We start from the raw sequence: 18686 nt of genomic DNA on the forward strand, positions 1-18686 counted from the left end.
CACCGCCGCCTCTCTCATTCTCCATGTTACATCCACCCACTGAGCACAGTGAAATTTCAAAAAAAATATCAAAGTAATTGAGCATCCAAGCTGTTTCAAGGGAACAATTTGAGTGGCTGAGTGAATGTTCATTGTGTGCATTTAAAAAAAAAAAAAATATATATATATATATATATATATATATATATATTATTATTATATTAATATATACTGTATTTATTCACAATCAAAACAAAACAAAAATGTCTCAGTAAGCACCTGAAATATTAACAAGTGGGTTTTGCTTTTGTCATTCACTTTATTGACAGAAAGTCATATAACACGTTTCTTCCAGCAATACAATTCCACAATTCTGTTTTCACCTTTTCTTGTCTAATTGGTATCTTCAATAGTTTTTCTTTATTTTAGTTTTTTTTTCTTTTTAAATAATACAGTCATTAACTTCTGTTTATACTTGTAGGACAGTTATCAATCTTAAATTATTATATACTAAATAAATGTTTCATGATGCCCACAGTTGATTTCACTTACATAAATCCCAGTAGACCCCCCCCCCAAATAAAATTACAACAATTAATCTGTTTTATATCTATTTTCCAATAGATTTAAATTATGTTAATGTCTGTGATTATTTTTGCTTTGCTTGCACTTTCATTATCTGCTTGTATAACATTACACTGAATGCAACATTTCCCCATTTCTGTAACCCAATTCTCACAAACATGAGCTGTTGAGGTGAAGCTCAAAATAAAATATCCAGCACTTTTCACGGGGTTTCACTCCAGCATGTCAGAACAGTTCAACTCTTGCCTATCCATCAGCATTGTAACATAGCACTGACTGTACCATCCTTCCCTTGGTCACCTCAGACTTTTACAATTGAAATATGGCTATTCAGCTCCAATTTATAAAGTCCAAAGCCCAAGGACACTGGTTCGGTGAACGTGGTCCAGAAAGTGTGGATATGTGTCAGGTTGTTTGACGGTCCCACTTCAGAGAAGGTGATGGTGCCGGCATTATAGTCCACAGCGACTGCAACCCGTTTGCCAGTCATTTTGTATGCGAGACGTGTTTTCTTACGGTCATGCCAAGCAGCTAGTTTCCTGTCATGTTGTTGGGTTAAACTCCATGAAACCTTAAAAAAAACACACACACACACACACACACATTTGGTTGAAAGCTACAGTGACTTGCAGAAAACATACCGTATAGTTGTTTTTGTCTTTCCTAATGCAATTGTAAAAACTATATCATGGGATGTATTGGATTCTATTTGCTTAGATAATACTAACCAGCATTAAGTAACATATATTTATTTTACCAATTGGTCAAGTGACTGCTGCTGGTAGCAACAACAACAAAGAAACACACGCACGCAATTGGTGTCCTCTCTCTCAAAAAAAAAAAGGAGCCTATATTAATAACCATAAATATCAAATATTTATATTTGTAATATTTTTTTTAATTAAAAAAATATATTTTTAAGTTTATAATCTTCCTTGACATACAAAGCAGTCGGGATGTTTCACTCAACATAATGGATACTTTCCTATTTAGACACAGATTTTTGGCACCATCTTGTGGCATTTTAGGATAATTCAGAAAGTGTATTAAAACAAGGATCGGTGAGTTTTTTGTTGTTTTTTTAGCAAAAAGCTAGGGGTAAGTTGCAAATAGGTGAATGAGTGAATTGTACGTTGACGTTTGAAATCCTGAACCTAAACATACTGTGGGTAAGGCAGGTTAAAGGTGTGACAGAGGGAATTGGTATGATTTATATTTTAAAAAAAACCTTTGCTCTCAACTGAGGCACGAGGCAGACCCGCTATCAATGACGATAGTTCAAAATTCAAAATGTCCTCCGAAATCCATAGTATGTGACCTTATTTTTACAACTCTAGTGGCTCCACTTAAGATAATGCTGCTTTACTAGTAGAACCACCAACTAGGTAACACACATACCGCGTTGTTGCCAAAGGAATTGCCCTCTTTCCCCTTCCGTCCAATACTCTTATAGCAGATGGCGATATCCCAGAATCCTTCCGTTTCTAGCTCCCAGTAGTGAGTCCCAGCCGAGAAACTCTGAACTGTGAGGACTTGCGGCCAGTGGTCGAAACGTTCTGGGTGAGCCTCGCAGGGCAGCCGGGTTTTAACCCTTGTGACCAATCGCAGGTCATCGGAGATGCTCAGTAGAGGATGAGATGTGTTGGTGTCCAGAGTCAGAAGACTGGTCACTATGGACATAAGGAGGGGTTGGAAAAGCTTTAGCGATTAGCTAATACTGTTACTGTGTATTTTCAACCAAAAACTAAAACAATCACCAACAAATTTAATGTTTGTTGTTTCATATTCAAAAAATGTGCTACATGTACTGTAAGGCTAATTGAACTCTAAATTGTGCATTGGTGTGAATGTGTGTCTATATGCTGTTTGTCATACTTGAATCCGTTTTTACACAATCTTAAAAACAATATCGACGTGTGTTTCCTACTCACAGAGCTCCCTCTTGAGTTCACTGAGGCATCGGAGTGTGGCGCTGATAAACTCCCGATACTTGCCCTCTATCTCCTCCAAAATGTGCTTCCTGTCCAGACTGACAGCTTCTGGTGTGAAAAGGGGACTGCTAAGGTCAGCTAGTAACCTACAAAGCAAAAATAACACATCTCACTCGAAGGACATAAAGCAGCCTTACTATACACACATCTTCACACATATTCAATGCTGCTCTGAATGTTACACAGTCAATTTTGCAGAGTACATTTTACTCTAAACAGCCCATTTGGTTCCACTCTAAACAGGGTAAAAGTTACACTTGGAAGGGTAGTAGTATTTTTACTGTGTAGGCCTATCCCAAAAACCGAGTATTTTTTTTCCACTCAGAATTATAAGTTAATTTTAGTAGGAAATTGTTTGAGTACATTTTACTAGTTTATTCTAAAAATAAAAAAAAGAAGAAGAAAAAATAGGGGTGTGAGACGATTACATTTTTTAATTCGTAATTAATTCCATGACGTCAATAATTAACTCCCAATTAATCGCACATTTTATCTGTTCTAAATTTACAATAAAATGTACAATAAAATAATGTTTCTAATTTTTCATATTCTTGTTAGCATAAAACTGGGAAAAAATTAAACTAATAGAAATATGTCTGCATCTTTTAGTCATTTATAATAATTCATAAAATTGAGTTCAAGTTAAAAAGATGTACTGTACTGTAAAATACGAGTGTGATATTGATTTGTGTTGAGGTCATTTTCCTGCCATTAGATGGCATAATTGCATTTGTAAGACGTTTGGTGACAGCATTCAATAGTTAACTCACAATTAATCGCACATTTTATATTTGTTCTAAATGTACAATAAAAAAAAATTATACGTTTTCACACTCACAAAAGTGTAAAAAAAAAACTAATAGAAATAAGGCTGCATCTTTTAATCATTGGTATAGTAATTTCATAATAATTTATAAGAGTTCAAGTAAAAAAGATGTATTGTACTGTAAAAAAAAAATGATATTGATTTGTGTTGAGGTAATTTTTCTGCCACCAGATGGCGTATTTGCATTTGTAAGACGGTGGCAGCTCAGTGCATTATTGTTTTCATATTAAGAGCTATCTAATCTTTGTGAAATTCTGCACATTTTAAAAATTGTAAAATACAACTTGACCCCTTAAATTAACTCAAAATTAACGCATTAATGTTGACACCCCTAAAAAAAATAAAAATAAAAGTTACACAAGAAACTCTTGACCTCTCTTGGTAGACTGACACTCTATCACCTGAGCTATTTCACTCCTACTGCTTGCTATTATCCAAAAACATGATACCTAATGTGGTTGTTGCAAAGAAAAGGTAGAATTAGAAACCTTGGTGCCATTGACTTACTTTGTGTCATCAGCTTGAAAAGCCTGCGGGAAGTGGAATACACAATCAAACCAACATAGTGATTAGTACTGTGGCCAAGCTCTACATTTCCATATAAATAACAGCATTTGAGTGATAGTTTGCATCATGCCACTGTGAAAATATATGACATGGTGGATCATTTTAGCCCCCCAAAAATTGTTTTTTTTTTTTTTTACATACAGTATTTCTGACTGAAATTTCTGAAACCAATAAAGAAAGTACAAACTACAAAGTTCCACCATTTTGAAAAATGAATCATCATCGACATCAGCCCCATTTGTATTACAGAGTCATTCCAATCCCGATCTTACCCAGATGAGCAGGAAGGGGTCAGTCTCTGCTAGCAGCGAGGTCAAGTAGTTCTGGATGCTCATCGTCTGGCTCACGTCCTCCCTCACTCTGGAACAGTCTTCATGCACACGCTCAATAATTTGCTGTCTGTCCTTCTTGGTGAGCTCCATTAGACCCTCAACCAGTTTCTCCACTTGCACCTGCAGGTCTGAGCCCAGCCGCTCCACTTGGGTATTTTCCTCCATCAGACAGTCCTAGTAAAGAACGTGTGGATTATCTTAGTATAATGATTCCATTTGAGCAATTGGAACATAACAAAATGACAAGCAAATTGTATGTCGGTGTGTATAAGTCGATCATTTTCGTCACGGGTGCGCTGCGTCTTGGCTAGAAACACAATTTCTGCTGTGTCATCATTACTCACTGCAACAATGGAATCGATGTCGGCATATTCTTTGAGGATTTCTTCTCCATTCTTTACTTTCTCCTCTGACTTTCCTAGCAACGTCTGGAGGATCACCTAAAGGGAACACACATCTTTCAGCAACATTATTTCTGAAGCAAACAGCAAACAAACAAAAACTAACCTTTAGATCCTCTTCCACCTGTCTTAGCCCCTTGACGTTATGCTGAACGTGGCTTCCCTCCAGCAGACAGTCACTGCACACGTATACCCTCTCATCAGCGCAGTAGTAGCGCAATAGCTCTGTGTGTGTCGGGCACTTCCGTTGAGACAGGTCGCCCAGCGGGTTCACCAACAAATGGGTGCTAAATGCCGGCCTTTCCAGGTGGTGCCGAAGATGTTCCGCACACAGCGACACTTCACAGCGCAGACACGTTTTGACAGCCAAGTGTACCAGCCCTTCGTCCGCCTCCGGGGAGCAGCAGTCACACAGCACTTCTCCGTGCTCCTCCACACACTGAGGGCAGGTAAAATGACCTTTGCCCTCACCGTGGCTTGTCCAGGCCTCACGCATGCAGGCAGGACAAAAGCTGTGACCGCAGGGAAGTGGGTGGGACTGGCTGAAGTTGTCTCTGCAAACAGAGCAGGTGGACTCTTCCGTCGTGGACGCCATTGTGAGGCGATGCTTGTGAAGTGCCTAAGGTCTACTAACAACAAAGCAAGAAAGAGTATATTGATAATAGTAGTAGTATAAAATTAAACAGCATTAAACTGTTACCGTTACATACAGAACTGCAGGTGGGAAATATACCTAGTAAAGAAGTACAGACTAAAATTGACTTAAAATGAAAAGGAATTGTGGTCGACTGGTTAGCACGTCAGCCTCACAGTTCAGAGGTTGCGGGTTCAATTCTGGGCTCCTACTTCCTGTGTGGAGTTTGCATGTTCTTTCTGTGCCTGCATGGGTTTTCTCCGGGTACTCCAGTTTCCTCCCACATTCCAAAAACATGCATGATAGGTTAATTGAACACTCTAAATTGTCCCTAGGTGGTATTATTCATCTGTGTGTGTGCCCTGCAATTGGCTGGAAACCAGTTCAGGGTGTACCCCGCCTACTGCCCAAAGCCAGCTGGGATAGGCCTTGTGAGGATAAGCGGTTAAGATGATGGATGGATAAAAAGGAATTATTACTCAGTTATACCCATTTGCTATTTTGATAACTTGGCATGATTCCTGCACACCACATAGTTTCCCTCTTTTATTAACTTTGATAGCAATGATGAAAAAAAAAGACCTTATATGTTGCCAGTGTTACAAACATGGTGACTTTTTGCTAAATCTGACAACTTTTTAAAGCATCTTGATGATTTTTTTTTTGTCAAAAGTGGTGTTCTTTAATGTGTGTGTTTTTTTTTTAAAACTCACTTTTTATTTTTGACCTTTTCCATGACGTTATTCCTCTCTCCTACACCGACCATTACTATTAGCTCAATGTAGATTGCTAATTATGCACATTAGGCAATGATGTCATTTTGTGACTTTTAGCGACTTTTGGGACAGCCAGGGCTGGACTGGCCGTCTGGCATACAAGGCAGATGCCCGGTGGGCCGGTGTCCTTTGGGCCAATGTGGTGCTATTCAATTATTATTTTACTCCATTTTACCCCAAGTGACCGGCCCACAATTTAGGAGCAGCCCATTCATCCATTTACAATATAGAGATCAAACTGAACCAATAAATATCAGTGGTAGAGCTATGTGATAGCCAAGAGCGGTCAGGAATAGGGCTGGTAAGTCAAAATGCTAAGGCCGATTATTTGTGCCAGTCCAGTCCTGGGGACAGCCAATAGCTACTTTGACAACACTTCATGTCACATGTTTTTGTTTGAGAGCTAGCTAGTGTTGTCTCTCCTTTTATGCTATCAAAATATATTCCCATTAAAGTTAGTGAACTGAGTAATAAGTAATATTTTAAGTAATTAAAGAAATGTCCATTTAGCCATTAGCATTAGCTAATATGAGAACAACTAAAAAGCAAACCTTACTTGTATGTGTTTTTTCAGATTAGAAAGACAATTTTTTAATGCTAGAAGTTGGTAGCTTTTGGGTGGGCACAAGACACAACACATTTGCCAGGCCCATGAATGATTTTGTCCTAAAGGGACATTTTTTTTGACAAAGTAAGGAGTATAAAGTGGTGACATTAGTTTACGAATGTAAGGAGTAAAAGTAGAAATCATCAGAAAAAGGTATATTCAAATTAAGCACAGATACCTGAAAAATTTACTGAAGTGCAGTAGTGCACATAATAATGGGCTATTGTATCACTACCATAGGTATGTACTGCATTACTTCCCGCCACTGCTGACAGCTAATGTGCATATTAATAAGCCAGAGTTGAGCTGACTTTTCTCTGCAACAGTCGACTAAAACAAAATCAGGACAGTATCGGAAGAAATGACATCATTGGCATGCGTTCCATAAAGCAAGGGTTGAAACACTGACGGAGTCTTAAGTGGTTGACTGCAATGAAGGGATCAGGAGATCATCCTTGACAGCTTGCTGACCTGATTTACTGTCAGCTGTTGCATGCATGCCCAACCGCAAACTTATACATTTGCACATGATGTCAACAGGAGTTTATTAACTGTGAAAATATGGGGGGGTTGCATAGGAAACAGAAAAGAAAGTTTCTCACCTGTAGCTGTGTAGGTGTTTGCAGTCAGTGGCCATCGAGCTGCTAGAGGTGCTAACTATGCTGACCCCATGGTTAATCCCAACGGATTCACCTAGCTCCTGTAGTGTCTGGTTTAACCACTGAACTGGGTTCAGTGCAGTCACGTGACAGTGAGATGGGAGGAGGCCCAGAAAGAGTTAAGCAAGTACAATGTATGTCTTGTACTGCCATACAAAGTATACACTACTCGCAAAAAGTTAGGGGTTGAACCTAACACTTTGTAAGGGAAAAAAAGCATAAGTTATGCAAAACCCACCTGAAAATGTATTAAATCCACAATAACATCTAATAACTATCGGTTAGAATGTTATTATAATATCAGTCAGGATTTCTTTATTACATTATGAAATTATTAATTTATCGGGGTTTATTACATTTTCAGGCAATTACAGTTTTATGAAATTATTACATTTAAAGGGTGTTACAGTCCCATTTGCTGCTTTATTTATTTTACCTACAATGCAATGAAATATACAACTCTTGTACTGTATTCTTGTACCAAAGATAACAATAGTTCGATCTAATTGGCAATCAGACAGGCTTAAATCGTACTTGTGACTACATTTATTTATTTATTCATTTATTTATTATAGTTGTGATACGTCATTATGGTGTAGTCAGTGTTTCACTCCCCTAACTTGTAATTTAAACTTGTAATAGTTGTGTACGTCACATTGTTGTTTTTGAGCGACATCTAGCGACTCTTCACGTGTAAGACACGTTCTTTTATTACTATGATTTTATTTTTTTACACATCACTTGGTTACTTTGTCTTTTTGTTTACAAACACATATTCAATCTAAACACATTAATGAACATGTAGCATAAAATAAATACTTTTTTGTACTTCCTATTTGTACTACTTTCTATTTGTACTGTCTACTTTCAAATATAATTCATAACGTTGTGATGATTTGGAATTTCATCCCAGTCTAACTCTTCTATAACTGACCTGAACTGAGCTGTCCATTTGAGGTGTGTGAGTGTGTGTGTGTGTGTGTGTCTTGCGTGAGACGCACTCTGAGAGCCAATAAGGAGGTAACCGTGGTCACTGTTTCCCAGAGGACCGTCTGGCGGTGGGGGTCATTAATTATAACAGACAGACGGACGGACGGACGGACGGACGGTACCGCAGAGAGCGCAGACAGGCCCCAGACGTTCAAAGACAAACAAGAAAACAAGCCTCCCCCTCTTTATCTAGTCGATCCACACCGCCATGCCCGCCCATGTGTCCCCGCAGCACACTCAGGAATTGTTGTTTATTTGTCAGCAAATAAAGACGAGCGATTAGCAAGGGAGATAAATAATTGAGGGGGAAATGCGGCTATCCTACTGCGCATCCCTGGTGGTGAATAGGGAAACAGTGCGCCAGTGTCCCGTCTGAGAGAAGGCGTCGATCATCCAAGCTCCGGAGCCTCGCCTCCTTTTTATTATTCCGCAACCAAAATCATCGTTTCAAACATGGTAAGTTATTTTTGTATTGTGATAAAGACGCTGTGTCGCCTATTGTGGCCTACAGGGGGGTCTGGCTGCACATCCGGGACATTTTTCCCCCGGTCATAATATTTTATGAATCATAACTTGTTATGATGTGGGGGCGCGCGCGGCGTGCAACAGGTGCTCGTACAGTAGCGGGAGCGCGCATTTCGCTGCCTTACATATTTGTGTGTGTGTGTTTACAACGGACATTGCACGCCTGCTGCTGCCGTGTCGTCGTGGGTTGGCGAGGTGGCACGTTTGGGATCTTGCTGGCATAATAGACGGGCTCATATTCTCTTTTTGACATATTGCGCAACCAACACGGCCTTTATGGTTGACTTAAACAATCATTTTATGTAGCCCAGTGCGTTCATATAATCTGGGTTGAACAGATGAGTTCAACGGGTTTGACTCGGTTTGGATAGAAAATACATCAGGTTTCCATTTGTAAACGCCGTTTTAATTATGACCTTATTTGCGAGCAATTTAACCCCTCGCCATGCGTCTTTTATTTCTTCCACCAGTGCACCTCTCTCCACGTGTTAAACATGTCGGCGTTAGGGTGAAAAGGGAGCATTGTGCCTCCATTCACTGGCATCATGTGTTGGAGGAGGAGGCGATGCTCATTCAGCTGTGCACTCTCAACGCCATTGTTGCAAATTCCACCTCGTCTGTGCAACCGCCTTGTTTACCAGGTTCTCCCTCGGAGAAGGAGTGCATTGAATCGTGAGAATCGCCACCCTTGTTCCGATTTGCGTGTTAAAGACCTTATGTTAGAATGCACTGGCCCGAACGAGCATTTTCACCGGAGCAAGTGATTCTCTTCTGTGAAGCTAGCAGTGGAATTCCAGGTTCACTCAGCTTGTTTATGTGCAACCATTTTAAGTACAGTTGTCTGGATCAGCCATGATGAGAATTTACTAAAGAGAGCGCGATGAGTCTCGGCTCACCATTTGAATGTTAAGTAGCAAATGAACAAGTAAGCTGTGTGTGGGGTTGGGGGGGTATTCTCAGCTGAGTGAAACGCCACAAAAAGCTGGACAGATAGGGAAGGAGGAGATCATGTTTTAAAAAAGTACTGTACTTATTTAGAAATACATATTTCAGTATCTCACGAAAGTCAGTACAGCCCTCACATTCGGGTATGGACTGGCCTACAATTTTTTTTTAGCCCTGGCATTTTGACTACTGTGCAGAATTTGTACAGTTTCACTTCGAAGTGTACTCACTTTTGTTGTCAGGGGTTTAGAAGTGTATTTTAAGTTATTTTGAGGGAGCAATAAATTTACTCTTTTTTTACAATTTATTTAGGGGCGGCATGGCTCAGTGGTCGTCTCCCACCCGTGAGGTTGTGGGTTCGATCCTCACCCATGGTGACAATGTTGAAGTGTCCTTGAGCAAGACACTGAACCCCGATTTGCTCCCAGTGGACCTGGCAATGCCTTGCATGGCAACAGCCAACCACTGGTGTATGAGTGTGCACTGAAAAAAACAACTTGTATGATTTACTTCTCGCAAAAAATCTCGCAAGTATTTGCACTCACTCCAATTAAGTAAATTCTACTGCTCAATATTAAGCGTATCACACTCAACAGAATTATGTAACATTTACATGCAACTAAAGATTGATTACTGTAGGAGAATATTAAGTAACTCTTACTAAACGTAATTATAAAGTTTCTTACTGTAATGTTCACTTATTGTAATCATAGCCAATGCTTATTTCGTAAATCTTAAAACCAGGAAATGATTGCCAATATGAAACAAATAAGTACTTTTATTAACTTTTTCTATTTGACTTTACTTAATTATACTGAACTCTTAACCCAATACATATTAGTTCTGGGACTAAATCTGTTGAAATAAATACAAACAACCATACACACTCACAATCACACCTAGAGACAATTTAGTCACTTAAATTAACCTACCATGCATTATTTTCCTTTTGTTTAGTTCTGAAAAAGCAAAACAGTCACTCTGCAATAGAGACTCAAATTACAAAATAAAATTCAAACAACTTACCCCCAATTTAGGATTAATTAATAATAATTTTAACCAAATTGTAGGGGGGAAAAGACAAGTCCAAGTTTCAGTCTTTGTTGAAAACAAATTGAAATGAAAAATTATACTGGTTAAAGACATTATATAAGTTGGGAATTGAATAATACACACAAGTCAAAGTTCTATGTTTCCTGGATGGCATTAAGCAGGAAAATAATTCAATAATAATTAAATGAATTAAAAGCACACTAATATATTACATTAGTGTATATACATAGTGTAATTAGTGTACAATGTGCATTATAATGTACGTTAAGCATTCAAACATGTCAAATTATAGACATTTCTCTCTCTCTTTTTCTAGTTAAGTTTACACGTTCTAAAATGAAACACATTAACTGAGTAAATCTATTAATTTAATAAAAAAAAATATTTCAACCTTTGCTGTAAAAACATTACATAGGGAAAAAAACAAGTAGCACATTGAAGTATACCTAATATTTTTAATTAACTGTGTATAATTAAAAAAAAAAAAAAAGTAAATATAATTATGAAACCAAAGTAATATTTACAAGGGCACAAAGTCATTTTTATCGGTCTGTGTGTGCGATTGGGTGAATGTGAGGCTTCAATTGTAAAGTGTTTTTTGCACCATATGGTGTAGTTAAAGCGCTATATAAAAAGCAGTCCATTTAGCATTTTACACTGACTACTTTTCATTGTGTCAAAGCGTCATATCTTCATTGTTGTCCCATTAAAAGATAAAATTAAATATTTTCAGAAATCTAAGGGGTGTGCTCACTTCTGTGAGACATGTGAAAAAATATGTTGCAAGAGCTAGCCAGCAATTTATTCTATCAAAACATGTTCATGTAGCTTTGCTAATGTGAAACAACTAACAAAAATTGCTAAATTAGCGAATGATAAAAACTGAAAAAATACAATGCCATACAATGTAACGTAAAATATATTGACAATTTTTCCGTAACCCACAGGTGCCAAACCCAAGGCCCGGGGCCAAATCCAGCACGTGACATCATTTTACGTGGCGCGCGAAGGCAAATTGTCTTCACTTCCAAACAGAAGAGGCAAAAACTGTCAATACAACGGCCTGTCATTGACGGATGCCAACCTTTCGGCGAGTGCTTCCGCGTTTTCGACAAGCGCTTCATGACGCAAAGCTTCGTGAAAGTACACAGACTGAGAAAGACCGCCTGTACTGACCCCAATCAACGGCCCTAAACATGCCTCAGTCGGGGCTCTGTCCGTGTATTTTTACAAGGCTTCACGTCATAAAGCAGTCGCTGAAAATACGGAAGCAACACTGAGATATAAGATATTGCAAGCATTTTTGTTACCAATCCATTTTTTTAAAATCAATTAAAAACTAGTTGAAGAAACAATTATTTACAATTTCAAAATTAGTTATCCATCAATTTGTTGTCTATATGTGCTAATATAAGACGATTGTACATTTATATGGGTTCTCAGTCATTCTTTAGGATCGACCTCCAAACGAAAAAGAAGACAGTCATAATGGCCCTGTGAGGGACATCATTACTACAACAAAAATGAGTTTGAACTATAGCCCCAAACAGATCACATTGAAGTTAAATTTGTATTTCAAACCATTTTCCGCAGTTGTGGATAGTTTATGTACGCAGTGATACAGTTGCTTTGACAGCCTGTAAAATTGCATACTCAGGTTATGGTGGTGTTGTAACTGCAATTGTATTGAACTAATTGCCTCCTTGATAGGAGCTTTTTTGCTGGGCATTGAAGCATGAGCATATTCCTGAGGGAAAAGCGTGTATAACGCTTGTGTGGCTTTGTTTTTCTGCCCACAACAATCCGAGGGGTATTTACCATTACTGTATCTGTCCCAGAATTTTAGCTTCACCAGTAACCTAAGTACTCTATTAGATCGTGTTACTCATTACTTCTTGCATGCAAAGTGCTTTTTGTATATACAGTATGCTTAGATTGTTTATGTGGTTATGTGTCTTCACATCTGTCTCTTGGTCCTTTTTAGGCAAAGTAAGATTCCTGTTGGTCTGTGAGTCATTTGTCTGCCAGGATGTTGTTGTTTTCTCGGCATGCCACCTCCTTTTCTTGACTTTTCTGCTTATCCTTAAACTATCAGAACTGTCACTGTAGTCTTTAGGGTAGTATGACAAAGCATTGGACCAAATATACGGTGCCTAATACAGCGCAAGATATGAATCCACGGGAGTTAAAGTAAGGAGTGGTTGTGCGTGTACACGCACGTGTTTGCATGTGTGTGATATATCTGTTAATTACATTCAAATCTTCTTTTACTTTTCCCAGGTGGCTCTTTGGCAGTGAAGTCATAACCATTCCGCCCAAATTCCCTCTTGCGTTCGTCATCTTTTATTCTTCAAAATACCCAGCTGGATCACATTGCCCACTCACCTCCCAAGGCCTTCCAGACGGACTCTATATGTGCACAGGATCCAGAATATTCACTCTCCTCAAATCACTCCTCTCTCACTCTTGGCTACCCATCTTTTTCAAATCTACACCAACTGCCCTTGGACACTTGGTTTGTAACCATAAGCCACAACCCTGTCAGGGGTGCACCTATGGCTTCTCCAAAATTGGGCTTGTCAGCAACTACCACCTCCTCATCCTCATCATCTTCTGCATCCATGTGCCCTCCACACCCTGGAAGCCCCAGTCGTGTGCCCGAGGGTCCCCCAAGTCCCGTTACTCCGACACCCAGTCCAGGAGTGGCTTCCGCCTCAGCCGCTCCCACTCGGGCCCAGTTGAGTCTGGCTCTGATATTAGAGGAATTGCGCGTGCTTCAGCAAAGGCAGATTAACCAGATGCAAATAACGGAGGAGATCTGCAGACAGGTACTTCGTCTGGGTGGGGCATCTTATTCTATAGATACACCTTCTCAGCATCTTCTCCCATCCCTACCTCAACTCTGTCTGGAAGACAAACGGGCAAGCAGCCCAACCACCCAAACCACTGCGACCCAGCCTTCCACTAGTGTCGCTCCTCTCCTGGCATGTTTTTCAACCTTACTTCCCTCTCAGGTGGCCAACAAATCTTCAAAATCAAACAATGCCTTGTCTCAAATCCTGCAAACATGCAAGCCCCAGATGGAAGGCACGGGTGCCAGTCCTGGGGTGAATAGTTACCTGAGAGTGAACACGCAATCTTCAGACCATTCCACATCTTCAACTGCTGCCATGACTTCCTCCAACTATCCACTTGCTTTATCATTGGCGCTACCGAATCACTATTTCACTGAGAAATCTCCAAATGATATTTCAATGAGCGAGCACTGTGGCAAGTCCTATCTAAATGCGGCCCTCTCGTCAGTATCCCCAAATGCGCAATATGCTTTGCAATCTCTCTCTGGGGGGGTAAACCCTTCATCTACCTCTTCCTCCAGCAGTACTAGCCGCCTCCAGCATGCTTGTCGTTTTTGTGGAAAGATCTTTAGCGGTGACTCCGCCCTGCAGATACATCTGCGTTCACATACCGGGGAGCGGCCCTATCAGTGTCCTGTGTGCCTCAGTCGCTTCACCACCAGAGGCAACCTCAAAGTGCATTTCTTACGCCACCGTGAGCAAAACCCAGAGCTCTCGCTTTCACTCCTTCCGCCATCTCTGTTTGGCGTGGCTTTGCGGGCAACTGGGTCCACAGATATGAGTCAGACTAGTAGCAGCGGTTGCAACACGAGTGCTTTGAAGATGTCAGAGAAGAAGCCAAAAAGCAGGCCTGAGGATGAAGTCTATGGAAACGACATGGAGGTCAGCGGTACCAATAGTGTCTTCCCCCTCGGGGCATCAGGGGGGTCCACCCCTTGTACGCTCCCCTTACCTCCAAGCGTGGATCTGGCCTTGATTTCACATTCCTTGCTTCAATTTAATAGGGCAGCAGCTGTAGCAGCTGCAGTCTCAATTGCCTCTGGCTCATCTTACTCATCCCCCGCCACATCCTCAGCCCCCTCGTCTTCACTAGCCACCTCCTTACTTTCAAATCCAACCTTATCTTCACCGTCTGCCGTCACAGGATTGCTGAAGGGTTCAAAGCACTCAAAGAACTCTGATGAAAACAGCCCCCCTCAAGCTCCCATTCTTTCCCCTGCCGCTTACTCCCAGCTAGCCCACCTGCCTAAACTCCTTTTCCCATCTGGTTCCTCTGGCTCTACCTCAAATGTCACACGCTCAACACTGCACCCAGCTTTGGGGATGCTGTGCAACTCGTTACCCTCAAATCCAGGCTCCCACCAACCAGCTTCTTCCGGCTTTTCACACCTAACTTTCCCTTTCTCCCCCTTTCATAAGCCAGCTACCACTATAGCATCCTCCATAGCTGTCTCTACACCTACATCTGAAACTTCCAAGTTGCAGAGGCTGGTGGAGAAACTGGAAAAGACACCCGGTCAGTCAACTTCTCCATGGACTTCTCCCTCTATTCCCACTTCCACAATTGAGGTGCAATCAAGCAATACCATGTCCTCTCCTACAAGTTCAACCAACAGTAATTTCACAAATACCAGCACTTCGACCACATATATCACGGCAGCTCCACCCTCCTCCACCCCTGTCTCCACATCTGTTTCAAACTTCACCCGACAGATGGTTGCCGCCCTTGGCATGGGTGTCAATAATGCCATTGCAGGAGGGTTGCTACCAGCACTGAGCATCACAGGCGCAGCCAATAATTTGACAACCAATCAATGTGGTGTGTGTCTTCGGGTTCTGAGCTGCCCCAGAGCACTGCGTTTACACCAAGCCACGCACCTTGGGGAACGTCCTTTCCCATGCAAGTTGTGTGGAAGATCCTTCTCCACCAAAGGCAGCCTACGGTCCCACCTGGCAACCCATCATGCTCGGCCCCCCAACGCTCGTGTCCACAACTCTTGCCCACTTTGCCAACGTAAATTCACCAATGCTCTTGTACTTCAACACCATATTCGTATGCATCTTGGTGGCCAACTGCCCCCAGTAGCCACTGACGATTCTACCTGTGAGATGGCAGTTGAATCTAATGCTAAATCTTTGTCACAGTCTGAATCCAGCACCAGTGAACAAAACAATGATCCTAGTGTAACACCTCAACCTGGAAACTTAACAAGCCTATCCCCAAGTTCACAATTTCAAAATGCAGATGCTGACTCATGTCCTATTTCTGATAGCAAACCTGTTCAACACACTGCAACTACGACCAAATCTGGCTCTTCTAGTCCAGACCTCAACCCCCCCACTGATCTTAGCCCTGACCCCTTCATGAATACTACGGCACAAGTTCCACCAGCAACTACTGACGACCCTCCTTTCCTTAGTACAAGTGCCCCCCTTCCATTTAACCAACAAACTGAATTTGATAAATTTTCCCTGGTTGACAAAGATGACCAAAGTGAGCAACCCGGCCGGGATCCATTCTCCAAATCTGCGTCACCTGTTGCCCAAAGTACCAAAATGCATGATGTTATGGCCGTGGACCATGAGGAAGAGTCCTCATTTTCCAATGCATCTGTTATCCCCGGCTCAAATCCACAGGATAATTCTGCCCCCTTTGCTTATAGCTGCTCAAGTACTATTTCTTCTTCAACACAGAATCAAGATGTTGCTACCACTGGAGACACTCTAGCCCCAGATCCAGGCTTAGTCTCCTCCGGGGTCCGATCACCTGAACCTAGGGAAGAAGAAAGAGATCAGTTTTGTACTCCAACAACACCAACACGAGCAAAAGTGCCTGAGGAATACCCCAAAACGATGTCGGCCTCAGAAACTGCAGATACTAGTCAAGGAAGTGATGCACATAGAGCTTCCACTTTCGCAAGGGAGGCGGGTCCTAACTTTAATTTTGACTCATATGAGCGAGACAACCAAATAGATGGTGTGAATAAGATCATTGGATCTGCTCCAAGTGAAGCACCGGAGATTTCTGTTCCTCTCAACCTAGCCCCAACTCTGCCATCTCCGATAGCTCGCCCCGAGAAGAAGACCTATTGCTGTGCTGAATGTGGAAAAGCGTATGCTAGCCGCAGCGGACTAAAGGTAGGAAAATATGTTTGAAGATCAAAACTGTATGATGAATGATTAATAAATAACTGTCATGTTCTGTGTTTTGTGGATTTTGGTTTTGATTAGTAGCCATGTTTTCTTTGTGTCACTATTATCAGTCTGTCTCGTTAAGTTTTATTGCGTCCACCTGTGCTTGTCAACCCATTCTCGTGTCATCCAATTCAGCTCTCTCAGCTACTGTCTTGTTGTCCAGATGTCAATTGTTTATATTTTAACTTTTGCCGTATTCCTCATTGAGTTAGGCTAATGTTTTTGTTTTATTTGGTCCCGCACAGGGCCATATGAAGCACCATGGTGTAGTGACCAAAGCAACCCGCCCATTAGCCCGCAGTCATCGTTCATGTGCTGACCAACCTCAGTCATCGACATCAGTAGGTTCCTTAACTATTCCAGCATCCACAAGTTCAGCAGGTTTCTGGAACCAGTACCAAGCTTTCCTCAACACCAGTCCTGGGTCAGCTGATGATACCACTCCCGTCAGCCAAGAAATCAATGAGTCTGAAAAATCTCCTTTGCAGTCTGTTGTGGAAAAGGGTGCTGCCAACGAAGCGGGAGAGGAATTTATTTCAGGGTCATAACTTGACTCGGATCGAATGGCTGAATACTGCTTCCTTACTGCATTTTATGTAGCCTGTCAGTTTGATAGTCACAGTTATGATATGTTTGTATGTGAAAGTTGTGAGTCAATGGGACATACTGTATATCACACAAATCCAATGATTCAAGTAAATCTGTTGTCAGTAATTGCTGTGACAAACTGTTGTTGACTAACTAAGCGTTTCAATGTTTTATGTCACATCTGGTTTTGCTTTCTACTGGACGCTAAAGGTAAATGTCTACCTCAGGTATGGTATTCAAATCTGACCTATTACCAAGAGGCTCAAGCAAAAAACATTTCCTTCAAAAATTATTTCACTTTGCAATAACAAAGCAAACCGACAGTATCAATGCATTTCTGTGTGGAATATTATGTCATTTCATTTGTCCCCTATGTTTTGATTCATATACAGTACAATAATGCATTGTGAAGTAACCAGAAGCACAGCTGCAATGTTTGTGAATCTACTGACGACATGAACAATATGAATGTTGTTTGGTGCAAAAGTAACCTGTGGCACAAGCTACTAAAAACAATATAAAGTTTATGTTTGTTGTGAACTGTACATTCATTGTCTCTGTATTAAAAAATGAGATGGCAACAAAAGGAAAAAGAACAAGAAATCTTTATTTTAATGATTTCACATTTTAACAGTAGTGAACACTGTAAGAACAGACGTGGAGCAGAAACGTTCAGGATTTTCGGGACCGGCTCAGTTGGGTGGGGACCCATAATGGCACACATTGTTTTTAACCAACCGGTGTTAATAGCTTTCACTTGTGTTTAGATTTATTTTGAAAAGGTGAACTAACTTCATGGTTCATCAAGTGCTTTTGAAAGTATAAATATACAATACGTAGACAAGCATACTTAATTGTTATGTACATTGTCAGTAACAATTTACAATATGTTAATTATTGTGGTATATAACTGATATGTTGCTCTCCTCGCGTAGCAGAATGAGATAAAACTACAAACCCCAATTCCAGTGAAGTTGCGATATTGTGTAAAATCTAAATAAAAACAATACAATGATTGGCAACCCCTTTTCAACTCATATTCAATTGAAGACACTACAAACACCACATATTTAGTGTTCAAATGCAAATAAATAAATAAAAATCCGTAAATGTCTGATAATTATTGGTAAAGCTGATGTATTTTACAGTACTAGTTGTGAGTGGATTTTAGCACACTG

At 40.7% G+C, this 18686-nt stretch overlaps 2 protein-coding genes across 5 annotated transcripts; one reads left to right on the forward strand and one right to left on the reverse strand.

Annotated features, from left to right (window-relative positions):
- Positions 1-278: 278 nt before the first annotated feature.
- trim110 (tripartite motif containing 110) lies at positions 279-7428 on the reverse strand. Of its 3 annotated transcripts, none has more exons than XM_077557471.1 (8): positions 7301-7428; positions 4788-5310; positions 4625-4720; positions 4221-4454; positions 3889-3911; positions 2496-2641; positions 1963-2234; positions 279-1135 (listed from the first exon to the last, which is right to left on the reverse strand). In XM_077557471.1, the coding sequence occupies exons 2-8, from the start codon at positions 5274-5276 to the stop codon at positions 866-868; spliced, it is 1530 nt and encodes a 509-aa protein (XP_077413597.1). In that variant the 5' UTR covers positions 5277-5310; positions 7301-7428; the 3' UTR covers positions 279-865. The 3 variants fall into 3 exon arrangements, with proteins under 3 accessions (XP_077413597.1, XP_077413598.1, XP_077413599.1); XM_077557472.1 differs by having other exon boundaries at positions 4788-5307; positions 7301-7406; XM_077557473.1 differs by lacking the exon at positions 7301-7428 and having other exon boundaries at positions 4788-5322.
- Positions 5294-18076, forward strand: sall2 (spalt-like transcription factor 2). 2 transcript variants are annotated; one of them, XM_077557468.1, is made up of 3 exons: positions 5294-8803; positions 13151-16863; positions 17166-18076. In XM_077557468.1, the coding sequence occupies exons 2-3, from the start codon at positions 13426-13428 to the stop codon at positions 17466-17468; spliced, it is 3741 nt and encodes a 1246-aa protein (XP_077413594.1). In that variant the 5' UTR covers positions 5294-8803; positions 13151-13425; the 3' UTR covers positions 17469-18076. The 2 variants fall into 2 exon arrangements, with proteins under 2 accessions (XP_077413594.1, XP_077413595.1); XM_077557469.1 differs by lacking the exon at positions 5294-8803 and adding an exon at positions 8823-13060.
- Positions 18077-18686: the final 610 nt, after the last annotated feature.

Source organism: Vanacampus margaritifer, chromosome 2 (assembly GCF_051991255.1).
Source record: "Vanacampus margaritifer isolate UIUO_Vmar chromosome 2, RoL_Vmar_1.0, whole genome shotgun sequence".
NCBI classification, from domain to species: domain Eukaryota; kingdom Metazoa; phylum Chordata; class Actinopteri; order Syngnathiformes; family Syngnathidae; genus Vanacampus; species Vanacampus margaritifer.

What these genes read in the sequence shown, in the direction of transcription:
- trim110 (XM_077557471.1), bottom strand. Translation starts at nt 5,276, where the DNA reads ATGGCGTCCACGACGGAAGAGTCCACCTGCTCTGTTTGCAGAGACAAC. An exon ending in ACCCCTTCCTGCTCATCTGG is followed by an intron (nt 3,912 to 4,220) that starts GTAAGATCGGGA and finishes CACTTCCCGCAG; the next exon opens with GCTTTTCAAGCTGATGACAC. An exon ending in ATTCCTTTGGCAACAACGCG is followed by an intron (nt 1,136 to 1,962) that starts GTATGTGTGTTA and finishes GTTTTTTTTAAG; the next exon opens with GTTTCATGGAGTTTAACCCA.
- sall2 (XM_077557468.1), top strand. Translation starts at nt 13,426, where the DNA reads ATGGCTTCTCCAAAATTGGGCTTGTCAGCAACTACCACCTCCTCATCC. An exon ending in CTAGCCGCAGCGGACTAAAG is followed by an intron (nt 16,864 to 17,165) that starts GTAGGAAAATAT and finishes GGTCCCGCACAG; the next exon opens with GGCCATATGAAGCACCATGG.